Source organism: Lobosporangium transversale (genome assembly GCF_002105155.1).
Source record: "Lobosporangium transversale strain NRRL 3116 chromosome Unknown BCR41scaffold_7, whole genome shotgun sequence".
Lineage (NCBI taxonomy): Eukaryota > Fungi > Mortierellomycota > Mortierellomycetes > Mortierellales > Mortierellaceae > Lobosporangium > Lobosporangium transversale.
The window spans coordinates 757525-784827 of NW_019028985.1; the positions used below are offsets into that span (position 1 = coordinate 757525).

The window sequence follows — 27303 nt, forward strand, 5'->3', positions numbered from 1 at the left end:
ATATACATATCATGTGGAAGAAGCAAGGGAAGCAAACAAGGTTAATATTAAGCATTGTGCACAATCCTTTGTTTTTATGAGTAAATGAGTATACAAGTGAGCGTTGATTTTCCCCTTACCATTGTGGATGGAAGGAGCCAGTGTTTTTTGGACGATGATAAAAACCATAGCCGACCATACCTTTTTTGTTGGCCCTGTCTACTCTTTTCTCCGGCCCCACACATGTTATTTCACCTTCTCCTCTCGATCAATTATAACTGTCGCACCATTTTTTTTTATCGATTGTTGAGGGCGAATGTATAAATACCATTCAAAAAAGGCAAAAAAAAGGTAAATATATACAACTCTTCATGCTCCCTCCCCATTTTCCGTTCCTACTTCTCACATTCACACCCTTTCTTCCTTTTTCTCTACTCACTCGTCTGACCAGTTCTTGCCTTCATCCCATTATACTCATAATACTAGTCTAATTTCTCTTAGAAATAAGAAATTTACCTGTTCCATGAAAAAATAAAAAAATTTTCCTCTCTCCCTTCCTTTCCCTCTTCCCCTGCATATCTCGTCCCTCTTTCCCCTCTATTATATCCTTATACCCTAGTATGGACGAATATCAAATGTTCGAGCAACGTGGTGTTCAGGAACTAGTCCGGGTTTCGTTTGATGAGGATGGTCTACCCTGCATCTTCCTCCACAATATTGAGTTCGTTTTTCCTAACGTTAAAACCATTTCTTCCTATGGCATGCGTATTCCCTATGTCACCGACATGTTCCATATCCCGTAAGTAAGCGAGAATAGCAAAAAACGAGCTTAGAAACAAAAAAGAACTTATCAATTAATACCTTTTCTCCCCTTCAAATCTTTATGAACGTTAACGCCAGCAAACAACCTCTCCGAATCCCCTATTATGAGAATAGGGTCCTTGATATTGAGTCCGGTAACAGTGAACTGGAGTGGTCAAGAGACGCTACTGCCGCACGTATAGCTGCTGCAGCTGCATCTGTGCCATACGTTAACACCGTGCATACTAATCCTATCCCTGGTATCTTGGATTTAAACCTGGACATTGATAGTAAGACCGACAATAGCCACCCTGCCGAGACTGGCAATCTCGACATTGAGGACTTTTTTGACATGGTAGAGTCTGAGGCGTCTGTCAATGATGAAGAAGCAGAGCGAGAAGAAGAGGAAGAAGAGAAGCCTCTGTCCAAACGGTTACGTTCACCATCCCTTATCACTGATAGTACACGAGGCCCATCCCTGGTATCTGTATCCGTCACACCTTCCATTACAACTACTGAGGGCTCTTCTTTGACAATGATCTCCCCGAGGACAGTACAGAGCATAACACTCGAGCCTATTCCTGAAAATGGATTTTACACCCGAGAACTGATCACAGCACCCAATCAAACGCCAAGAAATCCATCATTCGTAACCTCTCCACTAGCTACAACACTCGACCCCATTGCAACATATCCACTCTCAGCTCCAAATGAGAGCCAAAGTGGGCTCTTACCACCTCCATCATATGAACCAGTTGATACAGGGTTATTCCAACTTAGAGCATTGCACGAAGTCCACAGAATACCAGTTACTGCAATCGATGATCCTGCTGAACGCCACCTCGTTTTCGATCGCATCGAGATCATTAAACGCATTAGTCGAACCATTCTCACTCAAAAATATGGCGCCGAATCATGCGCACATCCTCCCCTATTTGTCCTTTTACCTGAATATCCGCTTCAATGGATTTCTCAGGATATTCTTCACAACAAAATGCGGCTGTATTTCCTATGTGATTGTTGCGAACACGAAATATATGATGACGATAATACGTACAGAAGGCCAGGGCAGATGCGTTACAAACGCAATGTACATATAGATGAAAGCAAAGGTTTTGAAATACGAATTGATCAGTCCCCAGATCAAATGCTTATTATAAAGTTTGGTCATTATATCCTCAGTTTGCTCCGGATGCTGCAGTATGGAGTATCACTGGATGAGATTTTTGTGCCCGCGGCATTTGATCGGATGGTGTCACCAAATACAGGTACCGCAGCTATAGCGGCCACAGCAAAGAGAGAAACGAACCCAGAGCTATTCATCAAATTGAAACAGAGTGTTGAAAAGTCGATCGCTTTCATGGAGGCATTGCTAGGTGACGACTACGACGAGGAAGCTGCAGAAGCAATCCACCGCCTGGACACGAATGACTTTAGATTATTGGACGCAATTGTCAAACGACCCCCTTACACCCAACCATGGGATACTGTATGTTCAACTCACACAGCATTGTATTCATCCACACCTAAAGGCACTTCAATGATGCCTCTCAACCCAGATATCGCTGCATGCGGCACCCATATTAAAGGCAGCGGGCTGTACCAGGTCCTTGGTGTCGATGGCCAAGTGCACTGGGCCTGCAAAAAGTATTACACTCGACATCACAAAGATTTAGACCAGATTTTCTCCAAGAAGCTCGAACTCTTACAGACGACATTTGACCCATACACCCGCTCATCTGTATTCGTCGGTATAAGCGAGAGTCACCTCAATACCAGGATGGTTACTGTCTCACAGATTCGAGCGCTCTTACGCATCGACATTACAATCGATTGGGACTTTCATATGAGCCAAGTCAAGACTCTAGCAGATCTACTAAGACAGGAAGCGACTACAGTTTCAACAATTGCGATTCGGCTCAGTAAACAAGTCTCGCCTCTCACATGGAGAAAGCACTTGCCTGCCCTAGGAGGGAACGAACAACAACCCATTAGTGCCATTGTCGGTTTGATGAAAAATCGGAAAATCAGGCACGTCATTTTAGAGGGCAATATTGACCTCATGTCTGTACCTAATATTAGCACCATGGATTTTTCGAACCTTGATATTCTCAACATCATGAAGATCGGTAACCGAGGACTTGCTTATAACGGCAGTAGCAGCAGTAGCATCCATAGTAACGAGAACAGCGATAGCAGTAGTATCATCTCATCCACGATCAGGAACACTCTGCATGAAACATATATACCGGAGCTACTCTCGTTTATGCAGGCATTCAGCCTTCTGACAGAGCTCTCATTAGGTTTCAATGATGCCATTCCAGGCCACATCAGGATCTTGCAAGCCTGTATTTCAAGCCAACGCAGACTAAAGCGATTAGACTTGTTCAGGGTTCTTGGCCCCAAACTTAATACTGACGCACTCAACGACGGTTATCATGGTGAGGCTAGTGTCAATTGTAAGCTGGAGCTCTCCGCCAACATCTCGACCTCGAGGGTCGTGCGACTATTCTTGGCGGAATGCAAGACTACTACTGAAGGCAAAGTGAGGCTACTAGAGGCTTTGGAAGACTTTTTGACAGACGAGGGATCTCACCTTGAGGACTTAGAACTTCGATTTGTTGGGTTTAATGATAAGCATGCACATGCTTTAGAACTTGGGACTCGGCCTCTCTCTGGGAGTCATCAGTGCCGTCTGCGGCGCTTAGTCATCCATGGCAATGGCCTTGAATACGGGGGTGCCCTAGCTTTAAGACGGGTGTTAGGACGAGCAACTCTTCCGAGTAAACTTGACCAAGAGCCTTTTACCGATAATAACGTCTTTCCTTCTACTGCAGCACCTTCACCCGCGTCACTTCATTCGTACCGGCTTGACTCGCTCTCCTTTGGTGTAATATTAGAGGAGCCAACTTTAATTCATCTTGAACTATGCTCCATCGACTCCTTGAAAGACCCAGACTGGGCAAATCTCTTGAGTGAACTGACCCTACAGCGTGTGATCACACTGGACCTTCAGGGCGTTGGATTTGGCGACCGCGCCATGGCTGTGCTCGCTGCTTCTGTGAGCGCTGAAAAAGCCTTGAGTCCACCTTCTCCGCCTTTGTCGCCAATGGATGTAGCGTCTGCCTTCATGCCTGCGCCATCTTCTCTAGGAGCAAGCCTTGAGCCTCCACTAGCCGGCTCTTCTTCCATCCCTCTGCATCTTCAAGCGCTCCGACTCTCTTGCTCTGCTTTGTCTAGTAGTGGTGTAATCTACTTAAAAGACTTTTTGTCGCGACTCGAGCACCTGTCGACTCTAAGCCTGCATGGGTTCCGTAGAGTGCCTTCTGAAGATTGGATTGACATCATGGATAGCGTCGGATTTCAGTGGCTTGAAGTAATAGAGATTGTGAGTTTTAGCTTTGATGATAACTGTGCTCGATATTTGGGAGAAAGGATCCGAGCCCGGAACAACATGTCTGAAAACTCTGTAACTGTCGATCGCTTTGGAGAGGTATCTGAATCTACGCCACCTGCCCACAATACTGCCGGTACGGCTGAAAATAATGCTAGTGCATCGGCTTCGCCGTCATTCACTTCAGCCTCAGCTTCAACGTCGGGCTCAGGAAATCGTAGGAAGGATTCATTCTCATCAAGACTGTTTAATACTCTTACGCCTTCATCTGGACTTCCTGCGACTACCATTTCAACCATATCTTTTAAACAAAAACCCAAGGATAAGGATATGGGCAAGGATGCTGTCCTATCATTGGATAGTCCTACGGTTTCTGTAATTCCGTGTCTCAATTCCTTTCAAAAATACCTTGAAATTGACCTTCGCTATACAGATGTTTCGGCCAAAGGACTGTCGATCCTTCGAAGACAAACAATAGACCAAGCGAAGAAAGTTGTTGTGCGAGCTCGCGATGGCGAAAACGAGGATATTTATGTGAATGATATCGATAAGGATGAGCAGACTCAGCTACCAGCAAAACCAAGGGATGGTTCCAAAGCTGATGGGAGAGGGAAGCACATGGACGAAGAAAAGACATCAATATCTCCTTTGCCTACATCAAAGCCTTATTATGCAGGTTACATCGGGAGCGGTGGTGCTCTGGCGGGTGCATTTATACATTCCTCTAGTGGATCTGGAATGAGACGCGGAGGAAAGGACAGAGAAACAAGAGGGAACATAAATGGCAACAGTAATGTGAATTGTTTGCCTCAAAATCAACAACCAAAAACATCCACGTTGATGAAGCTGAAAAATGTTTTTAAAAAGTAAAGAAAACGTCCATTACACACCTAATACAAATTGATCTTTATATATACATATCATGGAAAAAAATTATAACTTTTAAAAGAAGAGTCGCTTGAACCCTCACAGTATATGATATACGGGTACTACTTCGGTTTGAAATACTCCGAATGGAGCCTTGCGAAAGGGTAAAAAAAAAAAAAAAAAAAAAAAAAAAGAACCAGAAGTCTAATTCAAGTGCGGAGAAGACATTTGTTCCTATCGACCCTGGCGATACTGCTAAATGGTCTTTTTGTAAGTCTATGCATATATGAGTTTGCACATTACAGTAATTGGGATGAAGTAGGATGACAGGTCAAGGAGGAAAGATGATAAAATGCGGCGATAAAACGAAGAAAGTGATCGTAGAACATGATGTCAACGAGTGCGTTCCCAAGCATATAAAAAAAGGTATGCAGCCCAGTTTCTGATTCTCTGGCTCTACCGTTGCCTGACTTTTACACAATAGCCACGGACCCCATTAAGACTATCTTCACACATATAAGAACTTTGTTAATCCAAGCATTGTGGACTTTTTATATATATTTGTTTCTTTTTCGACTGCCTCAATAGTCCAATCCCTGTTCTGTCTAATTTTATTATTGGTAAGAGGAATTAAACTTGTAGACGGCCTACATTACAAATATTGCCTTACAGCCCCCTGTGTCCACTCTCGCCCTCTTTGCACCCTGATGTACTTTTTTTTTTTTTTTTTTTTTTTTTTTTTTGGCCAGCAGGGCTCCCCCTAACTTAATGTGCCTGCCTAATCTGTTTATTACACTGTTACCTGCCAAAGAAAAGAAAAAAAAAAAAAAAAAAAAAAACATACACACACACTCAGTAGAGGAGAATAGTAGGGAGAAGGAGGAGAGAGGCAATAAACGCGCCATCACATTCAGCCAAACCTATTCAATACTGGATGACAATGGTTTCCTTGGTTTTTTTTTTTTTTTTTTTTCTTCCTTTATGCAAATATGCTAGTTCTGACCTGCAGTGAATTGTGGGACATCGAACATCAAATATGTCTATTGTTCTCCCCTTTTTTACTTTGGTTTTGTCTCTTATCTAGAAACTGTATTCCAACATCCCAACGTCGTCAAATTTGAAATACCTGTATCATCGTATTAAAAAAAAAAAAAAAAAAAAAAAAAAAAAAAATGAACTGCGTCTTTCAGCATCAATCATGGTGCCTGGATTCTTCTATTCATAAAGCGCAGTACCCACACCCATTCGTCTCCTCCATCCAATACCTCCTTAACCGGACCCATTTTATTTACAAAACAACCCTGTATTATAAACTTTATATTATAACCATATCTCATAGGCAGCACAGCTCTTCATTAACAACAACAGCAATAACAACAACAAAAATAAAACAAAGACGCGTCTACATCAGTCAAGGACAGATAAATATACGCGAGACATGGTAAGTGCATTTTTATCATTATTCACAGGCAGAGCTCTTTGATGTCAAGGAATATGTCAAGATCAATTTGTATATTTGCCAAACTATTCTTCAATCTTATAGATATTGACATTTCTTCTCCACTCCTTCAATAATAGCCAGACATTAGAAAGAAGCTTGTCGTTGTTGGAGATGGTGCATGCGGAAAGACATGTATGTTAATGGTTCATTCAAAAAATGAATTTCCGCAGGTAAAGCAAGTGAGCAAAGGACTCTCGGGTACCATCTAATCGTCCCGACTTATTCTTTCTTTTTTTTTCTTTTTTTCCTTTGAATACACAGCCAATATGCCGCCAACTTTCGCGTATATCATTCAATGACAAAAATATCTAATAAAAGCTTTTTTTTTTTTTTTTTTCCTTTTTCTTTTTAGAAATATGTACCAACAGTTTTTGAAAACTACACAATGGTGGTCACCCACGGTAAACAGCAAATCGAATTGTCCCTATGGGACACAGCGGGCCAGGAAGATTATGATCGCTTACGTCCACTATCCTACCCAGAGTCTGACGTTGTTCTGATGTGCTACGCTGTGGATTCACCATCAAGTCTGGACAACATCAGAGAGAAATGGCACCCAGAGCTACAACATTTCTTGGAGAATGTTCCTAAAATTGTTGTAGGCCTCAAGGCCGATTTGAGGGACACAGCTAAGGAGGAAGACAAAGATCAATTTGTGTCAACAGAGCAAGTAAGTTTTGTTTTATATTTATATCTTTTTCTGAAGAGAATGCACCACTTAGAATAATATAGTTGTCAAGAGAAACATGCCAAAAAAAGAATCCTTTATCTTCGTGATTGGTCTAAATATCGAAATCCCTGATCGCTTCATATTATTCTAGGGAGCATTGGTCGCAGCAGACCTACATTGCAAACATTACGAGTGTTCTGCCATGACACGTAAGGGTCTCGCAGAAGTCTTCCAGGCAGCTATCAAGATTGCAATGCAATCTCGGATCTCAAAAATGCGCAGGCATGGTTGTTCAATTCTGTAGTTGTAAAATGAACCTTTTTTTTTTTCTTTTTCATGCACACACAAAAGATTCCCATTATTTTATAAAGTAATAAAAAGCCTTTCATTTATCACAATACGGTTGTGCATTCAGAAACAAATACATATTGTTGTTTTTTTCTGCTGAAGATTCCTTCTTCTTTAATCTTATGGGAACATCAAAGGCGCCCGCACAGACTCCATCACATCTTTCCCACGAACTTCTTGAACGATTTTAAGTGCTAGCTCAAATGTCGAGCCAGGGCCTCGGCTCGTCAACAGCCTGTTCTTTTCATCCTTCACAACAATGGCACTCCCGCTGACATCATCCCGATAGTCGAAATAATCTTGAAGATCATTTTTAACGCTTGGATGCGATGTTACTTGGGCTCCTTTGGCCACGCCAGCTGCTCGGAGTACTGTAGGGCCTGCACAAACAGCTGCCACTAACACACTTGGTTTTGTGATATGAGCCTGAATCCACTTATGGACCAATGGTGACGCTGCCATGCTTTGAGCGCCTGGCCCGCCTCCAGGGATGAACAAGACATCATAATAGAGTGACGCGTCATCAGTGGCAGTGACGGTAGAGGATGGCGAGGGCGTGGGAAGTGGAAGGGCTGAGAGGTGAGTGTCTGGAACAATACGCACACCACGTGAACATTTCACGCTCTCAGATGTAGATTCACTGGGGTTGGTGCTGGCAACAGTGACTTCGATACCACCTCGGACAAGGACATCGACTATTTGAGTTATGAGAGAGGTTAGACTTTTTCTCTTTTTCCTCGTAAAATTTTATGAGTGAGAGAGGACTTACTTGTAATGACAGCCTCCATTTCCTCAGTACCATCGGCAATGAGTACCAATGCGCGCTTTTTGTCTGCTCCTGACATTTGTTCCGTCTGTCAAATTAGGTTTTCTAGTTGCATGCAAAGGAGAGCTTTATGCGTGAGACTTTTTTTTTTTTCTTTTTTTCATACTCAATTAATAGTGGCTTGTACTTGATAGATTCGTCTTTGTGAAGGAAACGCAAGAAGAGCTTTCAGCTCATGTTTCACGGATAATCAGAAATCAATTAGCCTGTGTTTTATGCAATATTTTTTATTTCTCTAGAAACATAAGTATACAAAGGATGAGTGGTGGTAAAAAGAACAGTAGAAGAATGACAAATCAAGGGTGGCATGCACTTGAATATGGTGTAGTCGATGACGGATGAGATGACGAGGTAAATTAAAACGAGTTTAAGTATGAAGTCTCGATTCCGTTTAAAACCATTTACGATTGAAGAAATTAGCAAATGGTGAATTGGAGGATGGCAAGATAGAGCTAAAAAAAAAAAAAAAAAAAAATGTAGAAAACTTTGTATAAGTCGGTGGCAGCTTTCATTTCCATCCATGATTATCACTAGTAGATCCTTTGAGATGAAATAAACTCCTTTTCTCACCTCACTGAGGAAGAGTACTCTCTCTTCTCGGCCTTGAGCCATCTTCCATTCAATTTACGAGCAGTCATTGCATTGCTCCTAGTGTTTTGTCCGCGAACAGGCAGCCCCATGGCATGACGACGACCCACATATGATCCAATCGTGCGATGGTGCATAATATTGGCGCGAATCTGCTTGCGAAGATCGGACTCAATCTTCATATCCGAGAGAAGAGCGGAAAGCTGATTGATCTGAGGCTCTGATAGGTCTGAAATTTTGCATGTCTTGTGGATCGATAGAGCAGCGAGGATCTTGACTGAAGTCTTTTGTCCAATGCCATAGAAGAGAGGAAGGGCATATTGCTATAGAGTGTTTGCCATGGATAGCGAAAAAGAATGAGTTCGAATCAGATTGCTTGTACAGAGTGATTTGCGCTTCCATCCTGTCATATGTCTCCTATGTTGCGCGAAGATGGCATCTGATACTCCGATTCGTAGCTTAGCTTGTAAACTTCCATGTTTGAGTACTTTTCATGACACTTAAAAATTTAAGCTGAACAGTGGTTGCATGGATCGCAATAACTAAGAGATGATTATCGCTGTAACCATAAGCATATATATTATAGGATTCTCATACAGGATCATCTATTTAGATTCTGTATCTCCAGTCAACATTTAATCCGATCATATATGTTGTCTTATGCCTTCTTGTCCGATCTAGATCCACAAATTTTGCTCCTGCTGTTGCCATGCCCCAAAGATGATGATTATTATTTTTTTTTTACTCACAACTAACTTCTGGTCAGGCAAGTTGACTCCGAGCAGATGCAACATGATGTCGAGATATGTGTCTGGGTCGGGTAAGAATGAAGTGAAATCAATGCAAGGATCACAAATAAGATCAAGAGGCACCTTCCCGAAATCCAAAGTGCTAATTCCTGAAAAAAAACGTCATTTAGAAAAAGTGTTATATCCTACACTACTTCCCCACAACCCACCCAACCTCGCTGACTCCACATATTACATCCGTCAATCTCTGCGCACTGGCGACGCGAGGTTTCTTAATATAGTGTATTTGATCTTTCTTCACTCTTCATCTCTTTGCTCATTGCTTTGTATTTCTCCTCATGCCACATGTAAGTATTCATTCTAATCAAGTTTAACTAGGCCTAATAGGATACGTCTGCTCTTTACTTTTTTCTACAAAATTGATCACTCTATCTACTTCGGCTCTGTATTCATATCCTTTCAGTTTACAGTTCTCTACTTTGCTTCAGCAAAGGATGCTTCCAAGACTGATAGCGATAAGTTTGAATGGGTCGAAGGTATTACTTCCCAAGATCTGTCTCAATTACTTCTAGACCGCCATCCTGCTCTTGCAACTGTACTCAAAACATCCATGTTTGCTGTCAACATGGAGTATATGGATCAAGACCAGGCTTGGACTGTCCAACCTGGTGATGAAATTGCAATCATCCCACCCGTGAGCGGAGGATAACCACATTCAGGATGACTCTTGGTGTGCTTTTTGCAATGGCTTTTTTTTTAATTCTCTTACACACAATCCCTTCAATTAACAGTTGCACCCATAGATATAAGATAATTAAAAGAAAGGTTTAAAAAATCTAAAAGGAAGGAAAGGAAAGCAATCCTTGTAATTCGAACAATATGGTAAGAAATGAGTCAAGGAGATTAGGGGTTGTTGTTTATTGTTTCCGGACGGGCTTTATTAGCCTCGTCACAACCACAACCACGACAGAATGTTTACCATGTGAATAAAAATGAAAGTGCACCAGGAAGGTTTAGGACGTAACAGCCACCATACTCGTCGTCGCCTCCTTGGTCGCTCTAAATTTCATCAGAAAAATCGCACGGCCGCTCATAGTCATCGTCTGCACCATATCTGTCTAATACCAGGGTCATATTTCTGTGCTAAGATTTGCTTTGCGACGCGTAAGATAGAAACAAAACTAAACCGTCCAAAAAAAAGGGCCTTGTCACGTGAATGCTACCCATGTTTAAAAAAATGTCCTTTTAAAATTCTATTCTCTCTCTTGTCTGCAATATTTCCAAGTCTTTTTCAACATGGTACGAGGAGTATCCATCCGCTTTTGCGATGGGATTATCAGCCATCCATCGATCAATCAAAAATCATTATCGATGTATTATCAGGATCGGAGAACGTCTTAAAAATCAATATAGATAGATGAATTAGAGAGGGAATCTATCAGTATACCATTGGATCAGAGTAGCCGGGAGAAAAAGGGAAAAAAAAAATTGCATAAATCTATAGACATGGTGATGGCACTATGATTCATTCAACAGAGTTGGCAATGAGCAATTATATTCTTGAAAACATATGGACAGAATCCGACTCCCACAACGAATTTTTTTTTTTTTTTTTTTTTTTTGCAGTCAATCTCCTGAGGAATATATGGGGAAACCAATTCTGCTTCATTTTGTTATAAAGGTGTGCCTTGACCGATAGCCCCTTTCGGAAATATTGTCAAACCTATTTGTCAAAATAACACTGGAATTAAGATACAGCCTTGAAATCTAAAAGCAGAAAGGAAAGACTCACAAAGCCAAAGAGAAGAAAGGGAAAAAAGTAGAGGCATACCGGAGCCACCTCTTCACCAATCTGGCCTTCCTATCTGGAACAGTCTCGACAAATCCAGCTAAACAGCAATCATGACTTCATAAGCACGGTTCTTAACACCACAACTCTGTACTCTGTATCCATTTGTATTGCATATGGTGAAATTTTTGGCGATCAATAGGGTAAGGTTCACGGTTCATTGGCTCGTGCCGGTAAGGTCAAGTCGCAAACTCCAAAGGTTGCCAAGCAGGAGAAGAAAAAGAAGCTCACTGGTATGCTGTGTGCATTGTCTCCCAATCCTTAACAAATCAGTCGCAGAACAATAACAAGTAGTTGCTGCGGCATACTAGACTTTTTTTTTTACTTCAGTCTATTAACAGAGCTCTCAATTCATAACCATCATTAGGTCGTGCCAAGAAGCGCGAAACCTACAAGCGCAGATTTGTCAACATCACCAACGCTCCTGGCGGAAAGCGTCGCGTAAGTGAAGAAATTGTGAAATTTCATGAATAAAAGTATGAAGTCGTTGTATATTTTTTGTCTAACCATGTCTATGTTATCAATTTGTAGATGAACGTCAACCCCGAGTCAAGCAAAAACTAAATAAAATAGCTTCTGGATTCACCTTAATGTACAACACTTTTTTTATTTTTATTTTTATTTTTATTTTTTTGTTTTGACGGCTCGCTGTCTTTATTTTTTCAAAAGTGTGTAAACATATTCTGGATCACTGGAATGAATTGTCTGCTTGCATGTGGTGAAGAGGCGTAAAAAAAGAAAGAAAAATGCCTGTACAATATAATTCGGATTGTCTGGAATAAATGTAATATAACTACCGTTCCCGATATCACGCGGTCCCCATGTCATGATGATCATCTCACACCGAGACAGTCTATATGAACTGGAATTTACTCACCAATGACAGATGATCCGACCCAAAGTCTCTTGTCGGCAAACCTCGTTCATTAGCAATAAGTTGGCATGGTAAATCCAGACAACCTAGAAGTCTCAGCTTTGAGGATTGCTTTTCAGTACTCGATACATTTGGCCGAAGATGGCCATAGAAGATGTAATCACATATTTCTCGAGCCCGCCGATGAAATGTGGTGAACGTCTCTCCAGGATGCGTCCAAGGGACACCGTCTCGTCTGTACATCGGTATAGCTGAAATATCATATGCACTCTGTAATGAGAACGGCTGGGAGAGGAGCGGACATGCACGCACACCTTTCATCACATCGGTATGCCTCATATTTGGTCCGGAGCAAGGATCTGTCGGAGGCACCTTGACGGAATTGAACAGTTCAATATCACTGCTAATACTGATGGTTGTAATTGTTGAAGGTCCTTGTCCATCTTTATACTCCATCATATCTTTTGCAAATAGATGGGTATTAACAGATGTTGTTGGCAGCGTTGAGGCACACATTTGAGGCTGTATTTTCATAATGTTTGTGTTCGCACGTTCCACCTCAGGTTTACGTATCCAACAAGTGGCTTCATTGTCGCCAAAGACAGCATGAAAGTGAGAGATATCGTTATCATAATACCCTTCATTGGATACATCTCCTTTGTTCTGTCCAGACAACAACTTATCCGGCAATTTAGAAACATCCACGAAGTCTTCAGAGATGAAAAAAAAAAAAAAAAAAAAAAAAAAAAGGTTATGACATGCAATTTAATTGCCAAAATAGATTGTTAGTGAAGCGAGCCTTGGAAGGCAGTTTACCTTGAGTCAAGAAATTAATCACTGTACTATGTGGTAAAGCATTTAAATCTCCACAGAGAACTGTGATAAAATGAAAAAATCTTAGTATATCATTCAAAAAAAAAAAAAAAAAAAAAAAAAAATTATACACACTCGTATCGCTCCGGCTTTACCAAGTGGCGGCTCTGTTTCATCGTTATCGATAAGCTCCTTTGCCTTTGTAAGAAGGATCCGCAACTGCGCAATCTTCCGCATGCCCTGTTTGGGATTGAACAGAATATGGGTCGTTGCTATACAAACTCGCTTAGTGTGTTCTCCTATTAATTGGAAGGCGAGAAAAAAAGACAGTCAACTTCAGCTAGAGTCGTTCTATTGTAGTTGAATGAATAGACGCTAGCACCCTATACCTTGCTTGATATCAAACAGCCCAACAATTCCGACATTATCACGATACTCTGGATCGTATCGATTATAATCTAGCAGATGAATAGAGATGGGCTGGACACTAAAGAGAAATCAACATCTATCCTTTTTTTTTTTTTTTTTTTTTGTTAATCCAAGCGTATGCAGTTCATTATCATTTACGTCTTATTGCGATAAAAGAGCGCGCAGCCGTCAATCTTGTCTCCATTCCGCTTTTTGTACACGCCGGTGTAGCCCCATTTTTGAAATTGTTCAGAAAAGTCTTTTTCAAAATGCATGAAATCGAGTTCTTGGAAACAATAAAAGTCGAATGTATGCGCTATGTATATTAAATGTTAGTCGGAGAAAACCCAATATACTTAGTATATATTGAAGAAAAAAAAGAAGGCTTTTCCTGTCTAGTAATATAATATCGCCCGAATCGATACAAAGTGATGAAGACACACCTCCTAGATGTCCGAGCTCGCGAAGCAGTGTCTGCTTTCTATACTTCCACATAACAGAATGACTTCCGTAGCCTTGGTAGAGGGATGAGTTGCTTCTGGCAAGGCTGTCCGCCAAGAGATTGTATGTCATAATCGTAAAATTGTCTATAATAAGGCTCATTAGAATCAATGATTGTCCTTGTAATGGAATTGGAAATTATGATATGAACAAAGATTTTTGTCACGCTTGTAACCTTTTTTTTGGTCTTGATAGCGATCCCAACGTCGTTTGATGGGGTGGATAACGTTTTTATATGTTGGTCTTCGTGCTTGTCCATGTTTATGATAGTCCTGGCTTCCAGATGCTTCTCTCTCATTTGTATAATTTCCATCGTGTGAGCCTGGGGTTCGGGAGACATAGTTCTGTGGTCTAAACCCAAATTGCTGTCGTCCGTTGCCTTGCTCCTGCCCTTGAAATTGCGGCTGTGAGTGGACCGTGCGCTGTGAATTTGGCGCCCAAGGCCGTCGTGGTGCTTGAGATGAATAACGACCATAAACTTGATCCGCCAACTGTGACTGTGAGTGTCCCACACGCTGTGGATTTGGTACACGAGGTTGTCGTGGCATTTGTGATGAATAACGACCGTACACCTGTCCCGTCAACTGCGGCCGCAGTGATCGCTGCTGATTCTGATGATAATCAATGGGCAATGGTTGTGATGAGCGAATCTGTCCTGGTCGCACGTTCTGATGCTCTTGTAACTGTTGCTTTTCGTTCATACCGTGGCCTCCGTGAGTAATCTTAGTTTGCTCCACATGAAATTTGTTATTGAGACAAGAAATGAACAAAAATCCCATGTCAAACAATAATATTTCCATTTTTAGCAAATAAAACCAGTCTAACGGTGAAATGTATTGTCAAGTTAACATAGTCAATCTCCTGATAAAATCTATAGCTGTATCTTTGACGCCCAATTACATTCAGAAAATAAAGAGAAAGTGTAAAAGGAAATTTCTTTAATTGCTCTCTATTTCAAACGTCCTTCTCGCTGCTAACTCGCAACTGCATAACCATTTGGTTCACCTGTTGAACATATTCACCTGGATCTGTCCCATCGGGTCCAGGCTGTTGTTGCTGCTGAAAGAGCTGTAGCGTCTGGGCCTGATCTTCTTCTGGTCTCTCAAGATAACCAGTATTTATTTGAATACATGGATCTTGTTGTGAATAAAGTATATGCTGCGAATATTCCTGGGAGTGATGATGGTGATGGTCCTCGTTAAGTTTCTGGTGTCTATAATGGTGTTGTTGGTGCTGAACATGTTGCTGATATCCTCCAGGCGATGAAGAGCACGATGATGTGGCAGAAGAGCCCAATCTCGATTCTAGCGTTGGACATGTTTCCACTGATGAAAACCCATCTCCAGAACTGCTACTCATACTCCGTCCAACTTCTCCCAACACAAGCTTTTCTCTAAGCAATGCACGTTGCTGTTGCGGATCAACCTGAAAGTCATTCACAATATCACCAGCATCAATTACTGTAGGCAAAGCTTGATTATGCCTCCCTGTACTATCAACATTCACCATCAAATATCCATTGGCCCGTAACCATTGCTCAACATCTGCCTTATCTCTCTCCAGCCACAGAATATGCATCCGGATACCTTCTAAGCATGTCGCCAAAATCCTTTCATATGAGCTCGTATCCTTATGAGCAAAAAATTCCTGAATCTCATGATATCGCTCCAGATTCGAGAATGATCCAATGCTTAAAAGCACAAAATAGTCCAAGAATCGGATGTCATCACAGTGTCGTTCATATAGCATGTCCCAGTGAAGCCTCATGAAGTTCCAGAGCTCCGCTCTACCCTCGACAGATGACCGAAGAGTAGAAATTGCGGTTAAGATGTCTTGTGTACGGACCTCAGGCGACATGGCAAATGCTAATGTCCTACGAATAAGCTCTGTGGAGTGGCCATATCCCAACACAGTAAGGGCTACAACCTTATCTCCAGGCATATATGACTCGCGGTAAAAATTAACAACCGCTTCGTACTCCTCTACCCCAGTGGTCGTTCGAAGAACAATCTCAAAGACTGGGAACCGCAGATCAGGGGGAATCGCCGACATATCACGGTTATTCATGAAGATCCTGAAACGCCTCCGAGCCTCACTAACAATCCTAATACCGCAGATAGCATAGTGAAAAAACATTGAGTGCACTGTAGCTTTTCTTTTCTTTAGGGGCCGCAATATTCAACTTACTCTGGGTCACCTGCTCGTCCAGCGTATCGGATTGCCAAGGCACGTAAATTGCCACTAGCAAGATCTTCTTGGTCAGAACCCTCCCAGCCCAGACGCTTAACAATCTTTGTAAATAGACGTCTTTGCACTTCTTTCAAAGCATCCATGATTGGTACTGGCTGTTCCAGCCATACCGAAAATAGCTCCTGTAATTGATATGATATCTCTACCCAAACCCTATGATTGATGTCGACATCAAGCGCCTATTGTTAACTTGATTTCTTTTATAGAAAAAAAAAAAAAAAAAAGGGGTATACAGTGAAGTGATTCTTCAAGGAACGTACATATAATCGTCTTCATCTTCAAAATACTTCAAGAGTGTCAAAAAGCTGCTCGTAGGCGTATGTCCACTAGCCACAAGTGCTGCTGCATCCGTCAATAGACCGATTCTATTGGCAGCATCCAGTGTCGTCACGCTCTTGGACCCTAATGCTTGACCTAGAAGCTCCAGCGTCTTGGCTGGATAAGCTACACGGTAAAATCCGGTTTGCCCCATATTGAACTTGTACCATTTAGTAGTATCCACCTTCAAAACCATCTCTTTAGTATCCATTGTAATATTGCGTGGAGTGGGATCATCCGCCGTAGCAATTGCTAAGGGGACAGGCCATAAAAGAGCATCTTCTTCGGGACGAACATCTCCTGTTGAAAGAAAAAGGTTTTGTCGGATCAAAATCGTAGAATCGTCAAGCTCTGTAATAGACAATACTGGATACTAAAGTCAAAAGGGATGTGTACACAAAGTTAGTCCCTGGGCCATAATTCACAGCATTAAAGCGCATAGAAACTAAATCTCGTAACCCCTACTCCAGTTTGCCTTGTCCATTTACGCATAAATCCTGGCACATCAACCTTGCACACCTCTGCTAGGGTGGCCCACAAGTCTTCAGTATTTGCATTTGCCCACATGTATTTCAGCATAAATTTCCGAATCCCTTTCAGGAGTTCGTCTTGACCAAGCCAGGCGCTTAGCATTCTGAGAACTGATGCTCCCTTCATATAGCTGACTTCGTCGAAGATCTGGGTGATCTCACTTGGATTAGCGACACCAACTTCTACAGGGTGTGATGTTCGAAGAGCATCATGCTTCAGAACCTCCTGAATCCGTTTGACAAACTCTGACCAAACATCCCAGGCAGGAAATAGATCATCTACCACGATATAAGCCAAGTGCGTTGCGAATCCTTCAAATAGCCATAAGTCAGACCACCAATCCATTGTCACCAGATTGCCAAACCACTACGTCCCGTAAACCATTGAGAACCAGTCAATGAACCATTGGATGTATGTGTACGTTGCATTCAATACTATTACTTTGCCATTCATGCTATCCACATCATGTTTACCTGGTGAGAAATTTCATGAATAACAGTAGCGGCAATCTCACGCTTCCGGTCGTTTGTGCTGTACTCATCGAGAAGGACAGCATATGTCCGAAAAGTGATCAATCCCCAATTCTCCATGGCTCCTGGGGAAAAGTCGGGCACAGCCACTAAGTCCAGCTTGGGCAGTGGATAGGGTATATTGAACAATCGAGAAAAATATTCAACCGACTTTCATATGGATGATAGCCCATAGGCAGGGTTAAAAGCATTAGATATATTTAAATTGCTGTTTAGAAAAACATATGTTCAAGCGCGTCGGAAAAATAGATACCTTCACAGCCAAATCAAGTGAGTATTCCCCATGCTTTGCGAGACCGAATGGAGCATATAGGCGACATTGAACGGCCTCACCATTAAATTCTCCAGAAGTATAAGCTTCGATATAATCTAAATCTCCAATTGTCCATGCTAATAACTGTCAACATAAAAGAGGTGACAAACCATGAGAGATTAGAATATAAAAATCATCACACACACATGCAAATGGATAAGAATGGGATAAAAGCAACGTGCGATAATGGACATACATAAGTTGCCATGATTGGCGTCTTGAGGAAGGTGACCTGCTGCATCCCATTCTCGAGAATTATGATAGACTCAACACTCATATTGGAAAGACAGGTCATTCCTTGAGGCGCAACCAGTGTCAATGTGAATGTAGCCTTGACACTAGGCTAAATAGTCGAATAATGACAGACAGACAAGTCAAGAGTCTGTCAAATGCGCTAATAGATGCACCACTCTATCTTATCGGGCTTTTTGCCAAAAAAAAAAAAAAAAAAAAAAAAAAAAAAGCGTCTACCTCATCCCAACAGGGGAACGCCCTTCGTGCATGGGTAGATTGGAATTGGGTGGTAGTGAGTTGGCTGAGGAAGGTGAGTAAGAGCCATAATGATAGGTTAGCGTTTGTGACAGATAGACATTACAACAAAGGGAAAGAGCATGGCGGTTGACGAGAGATGATGGACTTACTGCACATTGTTGTCTGCATCGGTGTAAACAGATCGGTAGAACCCATTCAGCTTGTCGTTGACGAGACCAATGTAAGTCACATCCAATATCCAAGACGTACCAACATACAGCAGCTCTGGAAACTCTAGAGTAATGAGCTCCTCCTCTACATTATAACTTACGCTGGTTGCTGTAACACTGAATATCAGAGTGATGCGGTGGAGAATACAAAATGTTAAAACTTTTATCCACAATAAAGATTTAACCGTAGAAATATATCGCCCATGTGGCCTTTCAGTGACTGACAGTAAAGCTTTGTCTACAATTATGGAAGCATGCGTACATGCCTATAAAAAAAAAAGAATGGAGCCAGCGATGGAAATGATCTCTACAAACGCACGCGTGATTTACCACTGTATTTGTTCAATGTGCTATCGAGTATTGTGCTTCTTCATTGCACACTAATACTCTAGTCACGCCACGCACCATAAGCAAGTTGTCTCTCAATGTACACGCCACAAGCTTGCTTCTGTTGTTAATGGATCATCAATCAGGGAGTTCAACTTTGTATTAAACCGTTGAACCCTCAGGAACTATTTATTACACTCTGGTTCGCTTTCTTTTTTTTTTTTTTTTTTTTTTTTTTTTTTTGTTTCTCTGTCTCCTTCATTTTCTACTCGCTTCTCTCAATTTGGCCGATTGAGCGATGAGACATTAATAGGGAGGAGTAATAGCGATAGAAAGATAGATGGAATAAATGTAGGAAGTTGGAAAAAGGCGCCATAGTCGAGTACAAACATAAACTATTTACCTGTATCCACCTGGAGTTAAATGGTCTCTTATGGTTGCTGTTTGGATATTCAGCTCCTTTGCATTCAAGGTGATACCACAAGAAGGTTCAGCAATACATATTCTAGGGTATCAAAGCAAAGCATGTCAACAACGCTTTTTTTAGGAAAAGCGGCGCGTGCCTGAAACAAACAACATGCATTCAAAAGCAAACGAGAGGGACCGATAAATAGGAGTGGCAAATGTGGGCTAAAAAAAAAATAAAAAATAAAAAATAAAAAAAAATAAAAAATAGAAGGTCTCTTACTCGATGGAACATTCACCAAGAAATGTGAAGTCGACTGGACAGGGTACAATCTTGAGGGTGTAATGAATGGGGATGATGAGTCTTGCAGGAGTCATGTGGCCGTCGTTGTAAAGAATAAATGGACTAACACTCAGAAAAAGCTGTGTGAAGCTGCAGTGAGACTGTGGATAAATAGAGGAATGTTTTTGAGATGAATTGATGGAGCAAAGGGTGAGGAAGTGAATGAGGCGAATGAGTGAAAAGGGCGATGAAAGGATGACTTTGGAAGCTGCTACAAGTGATAACGAAGACCCTTTTCTCAAGAGAAAGAAAGAGGAGTGGAGAGAGCGGAGAGAGCGGAGAGGAGTGTGGAGTAGAGTAGAGTGTAGTGAGAGGGGTAACAGGGTGAAGAATAAAGTAAAAGCAGATAAGCTTTCTTTACCAAATCTCTTTCTATCTCTTCATAATTCATTGCTAAAAGTTCAAACAGGATTGCTGTCTTGAGAAATGCTTGCACATGTTTATTGTGGGAAAGTCAGCAGCATCCAATCACACCACTGCCCTAAGATCACAACACACAACATCCATTTACCCAAACACTTGTGATTCCCTTTCCCGTTATCGAACACCAAAACCTGTTGATCATCAAAAGGAAATGCGGACTTTCGATTAGATGCGCCATGTGGGCCAGTTTTTTTTTAATTTTCTTAATAAGCTAAATACCAAATTCCGTTGGAGCTATTCCATGTCAAGGTCCTCAGTCGGCTTTGTATCGTTAATGCGTTAATGTAAAGGGAAATCCTTTGGCTTTGTAGATTGCTTTGGATTGCTTGATACTTGTCCATCTGTCAAACTAACGGTATTTGCTTCATAATAGGAGATAAACAAATCAACACAAATTGGACGGGCCTGACTGGTTTAGCTCAATAACCCTTCCAATATATCATCCACTTCTTTTCACTAAAGTAGACAGAAGTAGCTCTGTTTTGAAAAGAAATGATAGAATCCTCTTTGTGCTCAAGCTCCACAACCATCGGCCTACTTAATCACACGCGCTCACATGAACTGAGGCATGGTGTTTGTTTGTTTGTTTATTTGCTTTTCCGCTTTGAAACCTCTATAATTCTCTTTTTTTCTCATCGATCAAGGCTTTATAACTTCCGAGATTGCCGAGACGTAAAAAGACTTACAGTCTGACTTTGCTCACACCAGAAACACCAACACCAGAATTTCCTGCATGTAAAAACAATTATTTCTTCAAACAAATATGAATGTTAAGCAAATTACTTCAGGGTTGCTCCACATCCATCTTGTACAACCTCAATTTCATCTTCTGGGAACATTTCCTCCACCAATCGTATCACACGACGCGTGTGTAAATACATTGCCACATCCACGCTGGTTAATTTCAACAGTTCCCATCTGCGACTCACTATATACAAAACACAAACTTCTTGCTGCTCGCTTACAAGGTATCTACTTTTTTTTTTTTCTAGAACATCAAAGTTGATCGCATTTCTTATTCTATAGGCAACTAATATGCATTAAGGTTTCTATTTTTTTTTTTTTTTTTTTTTTTTTGAGTTGCACTATTTACTTTCGCTCTTTTTCCTTGTACTTCACAAACTCCACCAAGTTCAATACAGCTTCATCCCCACGATTCCTCAGGTCCCGATCCTTACGTCTATCAATATTACGAACCATAAACCGAACCATTTTGATCAAGCCTTTGAGCTCCTGATTGAAATTACCCTGAACAAATACAGGGAGATCGTAGTCAAACTCAGCGTCCGCATAAATATCGTAAATAGCGTTCAACGCTTCAATACATGCCTCGGGGCTGGGCTTGTTTTTGAGCAAGCTGATCAAAAACTCACCAATTACCTACAAAGTGATGTCATCAACATAAACAACAACAATATATGTCAGTACAAGTCCCATGATCACTTGTTCCTCAAGCAATCAAGCAATCCCATCCTATCCCATAAACCTTAAGTCCATTACACAAGTATCAACAACGAACAAAAGAAAGCTCACATATGAGCCATACCTTATTTGTCTCAATGGCTCCTTGCCGCCTTGCAATCACGCCCAAACACCCTATAGTCTTAACGCGCATACTATCTGAAGTCGTTGAGGCATATGCTCCTATTAATGCAGGAACATGGAAATCGCTCAATGGCACCTCGCCACCCAAACCGCGCGCCAAAGTCCATAAACAGCCCACAATGCCATCCAGAATAGTACCACGCATCTCTTGGCCTTTCTCTTCAGCCCCGACCTGTACGCCTTTTCCTGCAACAGCTCCGGCTTGTTGGAAGAGCCATACCCAGCATTGCTCTGCATCTGCTTTCCTTTGTTTGTACCACCACTTTCCAGGAACTGCATCTGCCATCGTCAATAAGAAGTTATTGAGGGCTTCAATGGCACGTAAATGTGTCGTTGACAATTGTGCAGTAATTAAAGGTGCGACTGTCGATGGAGTAGGGACTTCTTGTGGTGGGAAAGAGAGTGATGTTGGCGTTGCAAGACTAATAAGTGCCGGAAATACAGTGCTTGTCAAAATATTGATAATAGGATGGCTAGAAAGATCCATTGGTATTTCATTTGACGCTGCCGCCAATTGCTCCATTTCCCGCAAGGTATTCTCATCCAATTCATCATCCTCTTTTTTCTCTGAATCATCTAAATTTTCTTCATCATCTTCTGCTTCCATATCATCGTCATCGCCACCTTCGTCTTTCCATTCTTCTTCCTCTTCCTCAACGCCTGCCACACTTTCAGTGCAAATGTTGGCAATTAATTCCAAAGCAAGTTGTAGTGTCTGCAGACGAGTCTCAATGGCTGCAAGGGTCTGTTCTTCTGGAGTGGCGGGTTGAGTAGGCTTCGAAAGATCTGGTTCTAATTTCTTGGCATTCTATCGCATGTTCGTCCAGGGAAAAAGGAGAAATTAGAAAAAAATAAAAAAAATATGCAACTACATCTCACTTAAGATACTTGTCCAAATACATACAGTGATCTCGGCTGCGGCAGTTGCTTCAGCACTAGCTTTTTGAAGATCATAATTGAGAGCACCGCTCAGGACAGGCATGACAGCGCTGTGGATCCCAGTGAAATCGCCCTCGCCCTCCGAGCTCTTAGGTGCTATGACACTTCTCAGATTGATGACAATTCCGCATACTAGTGTCTTGATTAACAACTCCTGCTCTGCATTTACATTCAATGTCAGGATCTTCATGAGAGTTTTAATATAATCAGGGTTCTTGACAAAATGGACTCGACAATCGGGGTTATCGTCAGTCAAAGTATAGAGACATTGGGCTAAAAATACATTAAAGCGCAAGTGCGTTAAAATAATGGACATTACGGTCTATTGACTAAGAGACCATTGGATCCTAAAAGTGCTTACCAGCAGCAACGATAACTCTTGGTGGCACCTTATCGACATTTGTCATAAATGGCATCAAAAAAGGGACTAGATTGAATTTGTTGATAGCCTTTAACGCTTTCTCAGAGTTTTCGCTCATTGCCCAGAAAATGCTGATCACGTTCTCAGCCCAATCCCAGACGGTTTTTCTTTTCTCATGCTCTTCACTTGTTGTTGCAGGCCCGCTGAACATGCTATCAATCATGTTCCCAAGTGGAGGAATCAATGCGGAGACTGGAGTAAGGACATTCTTGTTGTACATTTCATTAATGACCTCCTCTCCACCTACAACAGTCAAGTTACGGAGAGCTCCCAAGGCTTCCACAACAACCTCGTGTACTGAATCGGTCAAACGCTCAATAAGCGCGCCAACCAAGTTTTTGCTGAGCATTAAACGACGAGTGGCAGCATCATGCATCAACAAATTACTAGCACCTGCAGCAGCCCAAGATCGTTCATTGGCATCCGGAGAAGACAGCTTTTTTGGCGTTCACAGGGAGGAAAGGATTTTCGTGTAAAACTTTAATGGGTTAATTGTACACTTCTGGAGACATTTAGGGCCATAAAGGCTATAGCGGTATCAATTGAATACAAATACACTGGGAGAGGAGCGAACGCCTACCTTGTTCATCAGAGGCATGATAGTCTCCACAGGCACGGGTTGAAGTGCTTCCGCAGCCAAAACCTCGGAAGTTGTCTCCATACCAGTGGCATTGTGGCGGTTCTGTTTCTTCCTATTGTTTTTGACTTTCCCCATGGCGAACTGCTGATTGTCGTTGAAGAGAGGGAATGAATGAAAAAAGAACTGTGCAATGGACTTAAAAAAAAAAAAAAAAAAAAAAAGGTGGCTTACGATTGTTTACTCATATAAATTAATTAGTGGCGGGGATCAAAGCTCCTGGAAGGTATGATAATTTACCATCACATCCTCAATTGGTTTACACCTCCTTCACTCCCCATTCTCTTTTCACGATAATTGCTGGACATGGTTACCTAGATTCCCTCTACTTACGATGGAGTATACACCACTCCACTTTTAAGGGATACATAAAAAAATAAAAGCATCGTAACTATCATTTAATATCACTCCCATAGCTGAACCTGACATTCAGCTCTAGATGTGGTCGCAGACACGCTTTGGTACCGCATAATACCCCTTGGACATCAGCTCGCAAGGGTGTAGAGTGAACAAGAATCTTCTGACGACTCTCAATACACTCAAAAGAAAGAAGGATATAGAACGTGCTTTGTTTGGTTTTGTGGCCAACGTGTATATCATGGTTATAGTTCCCCTCTTGTCTTTCCATGATTCTTTTTCATTTATAGTATCATCCCGTGTATTCCCATCACCCATTATGCTATTCTCTTCATTTTATCTTTACACTTACTGTGCAAGAGTGTTCACAAAAACAGTGTTACGCTTTACAATTCCCTTGATCATTTCGACATTGCTAGTGTCTGGATTAGATATAAATCTTTTGGGCGCTCATGGTAACTAGCAGTTGTAAGCTGGTTAGTAAACTGCGTATTTAGGTGATGGACCACAAAATTACAAACTAATTAACCACTTGAAATATCATGGCAAGGCGCAGTTGAACCCACAGAAGCTTTTCAGGAGTCCACAGACGCCACACCATTTAGGTCTTTCAAATCTGTCAATAGTATGTATGGTCATTTGAGCACTAGACGAGCTGGATTAGACATTGTAAAGGGTTCAGAAAGCAATGCAGGATCACCGCTAACTTCACAGATACCTCCTTTTCTAGCTCCGCAGTCTTCCAATACAACCATTAATAGTCCTAGCTTAAAATCTGTTTCTAGTCCCAATATCCTAGGCTCAAAAATGCCTGTCAGTCACCTCAACTTGATCAGCCCAAAACCCAGCCAGTCAAACTTTCCGTTGTTTCGGATCGGCATGCCTATTGTCTTTAAGTGGGCCTTTAATGGCACGACACTGATGTTCCCACCTGCTAATCTGACCGTCGATGTCTCTTTAAATTTAGATCCACCAAATGTCTGGCCCGTTGCAAATGTCTCAGGATCGACCACCAGCGTCTTGTGGGATACCGCGAAAGCTAATAGTTCAGTGCTCTTTGTAGGCTTCTACACGCTGTAAGATGATCGCTTGGTACTACTGAAAATGAAATGCCTGGCGCTTGATCCTTTAGGTTGAATAAATCCGCTCATATGCTGAATGCCTTGGACATCCTTTTTTAGGAACATATACGATCCTACCACAGGAAGAAACGGCACGGTGACAAGCGGACACTTAGCCCCGTACTCAGGCCTTCGATTTGGTCTCTATAGAGGGGTAAAAAAAAAAAAAAAAAAAAAAAAAAGTTAATAGATAGACTAGGATGGTTTGTGATTTTATTATCCAAATCCATTCTTATAATTTTAACATTGCATTGTGAATTAATTACAGGGCCCCAGCATCTCAAAAACAGATGGTACGTGCGTCAATATATTGAAATGGTTTCTAATACCTTGAATGGTTGATTTGGCGCTAAGAATGAGGAACTGAGTTTTCTTTCGTATGTCCTATTGCTAATAGGAAAGGACTGTGCATCATGTCGCTTAAGCAGCAGTGCGCCTGAAAAATTCTGGGGCTTTTTACAGATGCAACACACCATTCTTATTGTTATCGGAGTGGCCATCATTGAAATGTTTAACCTTTGACTGCAGGTGCCCTAAATAAATCAAAGAAATGCAAACTTATCATCGCAAACGTAAATTGTCACACACTACGTATATTTAAACAAGGATTTTCCATGGGTCGGAACATAGCTATTTATACACAACAGCCTCGGAGCAGGGCTCTCAAAAGCAGTTGTTACACTCGTAGACTCTGTCTGTGAAAATTGAAAATAGCTGAATGCACTAGTAGCTTCAACGTGTATACCCTCTCCTGACATGAACTACGGGTAAAAATGGATACACGCGCTGCACTGTTTTACATGCATAACAGATGTATACTGAATGCAAATCTGTGGATAAAATTAATCTATGAATATATGAATACATATATATATATATACATGTATACAAATACAGTATATATATGCCTGGCTTCTTAGATAGATATGCCTAAAGAATATGCTCCAAGGAGCAAGGTAGTAAAGCACCTGAAGCAATCGCGGAAGATAGTGGTGGGAGAAGTGAAATGAGAGCCAAAAAAAAAAAGAGGTTATTGAGAATCAACTTACTCCATTAGGTTGTTCGCTCCATCTGAATTGTCTTTTCTTCATCTCGCTTCCTTTCTTTCTTTTTCTTGCTTTGTTATTGCTAATTGTCATTGCCATTGCCATCATCTCCCATTTCAGTGGACTGTAAATACTCAATCTTTGTTTCTTACTGGCACCTATTAGACCCAATTCATTCTTCATTATTATTGGTCAATTAAAATCCAGGAACATATTCAGGTACAGATAATTGTGGCGTGGGCAGTGACAGAGAATAGACATCCGGCCACCAAGCGGAAAAATCAGAAATGGCATCAACGACATTGATGCTAGTGATAATTGAAACATTAATAATGTATCGATATGCAGAAGATGATCCATTATCGATTTCATTGTTGCTTTCAACTTAAAAAAACCACCAACCCCCCTCGTTCATTCCGATGGCGCTATTAATATTATGGCAGAACACGACATTCGCAGTTGTGGGGAACAGATATTAATGATTAGATGGTCGTGATGGTGGAGTAGTAACCAGACTGCACTGCTGGAGTAGGCCCATCTGCGGTTGCAGACATTCATCCGAAACTGGCTCTTTTATTTATTGCCTGTTTTGAGTGCCAAAATGAACGAGACCCAGAAATTACCATGTTCCTTTACCTTTCAATGGACCAATTGTATTGAGGATTAATGTGTACACACTCCACCCACAGTGCCTGACCTAATCGCCTATTCTTATTAAATGTATTTTCGTCTGGTCTGGAATACATAGACATTCGCCCACTTCCCCTTCTCTTTTCTTCATTTCTATCGCTTCTTGCTTCACGACACATTATTCTCATTATTTTGCTTTGTCCCTTTTTTTTTTGACATTTGTGCGCGGCGAAGGACT

The 27303-nt window shown here is 41.5% G+C and overlaps 10 protein-coding genes across 10 annotated transcripts; 5 read left to right on the top strand and 5 right to left on the bottom strand.

Annotated features, from left to right (window-relative positions):
* Window positions 1–599: 599 nt before the first annotated feature.
* BCR41DRAFT_368543 (hypothetical protein) lies at window positions 600–5044 on the top strand (the record flags this gene model as incomplete). The annotated part of the gene is made up of 2 exons (XM_022026387.1): window positions 600–778; window positions 880–5044. The coding sequence occupies 2 exons, from the start codon at window positions 600–602 to the stop codon at window positions 5042–5044; spliced, it is 4344 nt and encodes a 1447-aa protein (XP_021884255.1).
* A 1195-nt stretch (window positions 5045–6239) lies between these two features.
* On the top strand, window positions 6240–7516 carry BCR41DRAFT_376977 (protein RHO1; the record flags this gene model as incomplete). Its single annotated transcript, XM_022027077.1, has 4 exons — window positions 6240–6242; window positions 6620–6712; window positions 6895–7212; window positions 7364–7516. The coding sequence occupies 4 exons, from the start codon at window positions 6240–6242 to the stop codon at window positions 7514–7516; spliced, it is 567 nt and encodes a 188-aa protein (XP_021884256.1).
* Window positions 7517–7568: 52 nt separating this feature from the next.
* BCR41DRAFT_333238 (class I glutamine amidotransferase-like protein) lies at window positions 7569–8447 on the bottom strand. Its single transcript, XM_022021880.1, has 2 exons — window positions 8330–8447; window positions 7569–8255 (listed from the first exon to the last, which is right to left on the bottom strand). Exons 1-2 carry the CDS (start codon window positions 8403–8405, stop codon window positions 7681–7683), a joined length of 651 nt encoding a protein of 216 aa, XP_021884257.1. The 5' UTR covers window positions 8406–8447; the 3' UTR covers window positions 7569–7680.
* Window positions 8448–8592: 145 nt separating this feature from the next.
* On the bottom strand, window positions 8593–9821 carry BCR41DRAFT_348390 (hypothetical protein). The gene is made up of 3 exons (XM_022023287.1): window positions 9724–9821; window positions 8957–9297; window positions 8593–8838 (listed from the first exon to the last, which is right to left on the bottom strand). The coding sequence occupies exons 1-3, from the start codon at window positions 9766–9768 to the stop codon at window positions 8778–8780; spliced, it is 447 nt and encodes a 148-aa protein (XP_021884258.1). The 5' UTR covers window positions 9769–9821; the 3' UTR covers window positions 8593–8777.
* An 82-nt stretch (window positions 9822–9903) lies between these two features.
* Window positions 9904–10551, top strand: BCR41DRAFT_348391 (hypothetical protein). Its single transcript, XM_022023288.1, has 2 exons — window positions 9904–10070; window positions 10187–10551. The coding sequence occupies exons 1-2, from the start codon at window positions 10062–10064 to the stop codon at window positions 10430–10432; spliced, it is 255 nt and encodes an 84-aa protein (XP_021884259.1). The 5' UTR covers window positions 9904–10061; the 3' UTR covers window positions 10433–10551.
* A 1163-nt stretch (window positions 10552–11714) lies between these two features.
* Window positions 11715–12046, top strand: BCR41DRAFT_301382 (ribosomal protein S30; the record flags this gene model as incomplete). The annotated part of the gene is made up of 2 exons (XM_022020620.1): window positions 11715–11805; window positions 11940–12046. Coding segments are annotated over 2 exons (198 nt in total), but the record flags the coding sequence as incomplete, so codon positions are not given.
* A 126-nt stretch (window positions 12047–12172) lies between these two features.
* Window positions 12173–15031, bottom strand: BCR41DRAFT_348393 (Endonuclease/exonuclease/phosphatase). The gene is made up of 7 exons (XM_022023289.1): window positions 14344–15031; window positions 14111–14254; window positions 13827–13983; window positions 13649–13746; window positions 13415–13558; window positions 13263–13322; window positions 12173–13156 (listed from the first exon to the last, which is right to left on the bottom strand). Exons 1-7 carry the CDS (start codon window positions 14966–14968, stop codon window positions 12426–12428), a joined length of 1959 nt encoding a protein of 652 aa, XP_021884261.1. The 5' UTR covers window positions 14969–15031; the 3' UTR covers window positions 12173–12425.
* An 80-nt stretch (window positions 15032–15111) lies between these two features.
* BCR41DRAFT_348395 (peptidase family M1-domain-containing protein) lies at window positions 15112–20258 on the bottom strand. Its single transcript, XM_022023290.1, has 11 exons — window positions 19827–20258; window positions 19542–19643; window positions 18752–18928; window positions 18582–18645; window positions 18307–18453; window positions 18051–18194; window positions 17741–17947; window positions 17202–17633; window positions 16679–17109; window positions 16356–16571; window positions 15112–16272 (listed from the first exon to the last, which is right to left on the bottom strand). The coding sequence occupies exons 1-11, from the start codon at window positions 19919–19921 to the stop codon at window positions 15123–15125; spliced, it is 3165 nt and encodes a 1054-aa protein (XP_021884262.1). The 5' UTR covers window positions 19922–20258; the 3' UTR covers window positions 15112–15122.
* A 1133-nt stretch (window positions 20259–21391) lies between these two features.
* Window positions 21392–24038, bottom strand: BCR41DRAFT_380233 (armadillo-type protein). The gene is made up of 5 exons (XM_022027251.1): window positions 23855–24038; window positions 23215–23710; window positions 22819–23126; window positions 21856–22722; window positions 21392–21689 (listed from the first exon to the last, which is right to left on the bottom strand). The coding sequence occupies exons 1-5, from the start codon at window positions 23987–23989 to the stop codon at window positions 21399–21401; spliced, it is 2097 nt and encodes a 698-aa protein (XP_021884263.1). The 5' UTR covers window positions 23990–24038; the 3' UTR covers window positions 21392–21398.
* An 857-nt stretch (window positions 24039–24895) lies between these two features.
* On the top strand, window positions 24896–25911 carry BCR41DRAFT_393682 (hypothetical protein; the record flags this gene model as incomplete). The annotated part of the gene is made up of 4 exons (XM_022028585.1): window positions 24896–25344; window positions 25450–25543; window positions 25658–25682; window positions 25787–25911. 4 exons carry the CDS (start codon window positions 24896–24898, stop codon window positions 25909–25911), a joined length of 693 nt encoding a protein of 230 aa, XP_021884264.1.
* Between the last annotated feature and the right edge of the window lie 1392 nt (window positions 25912–27303).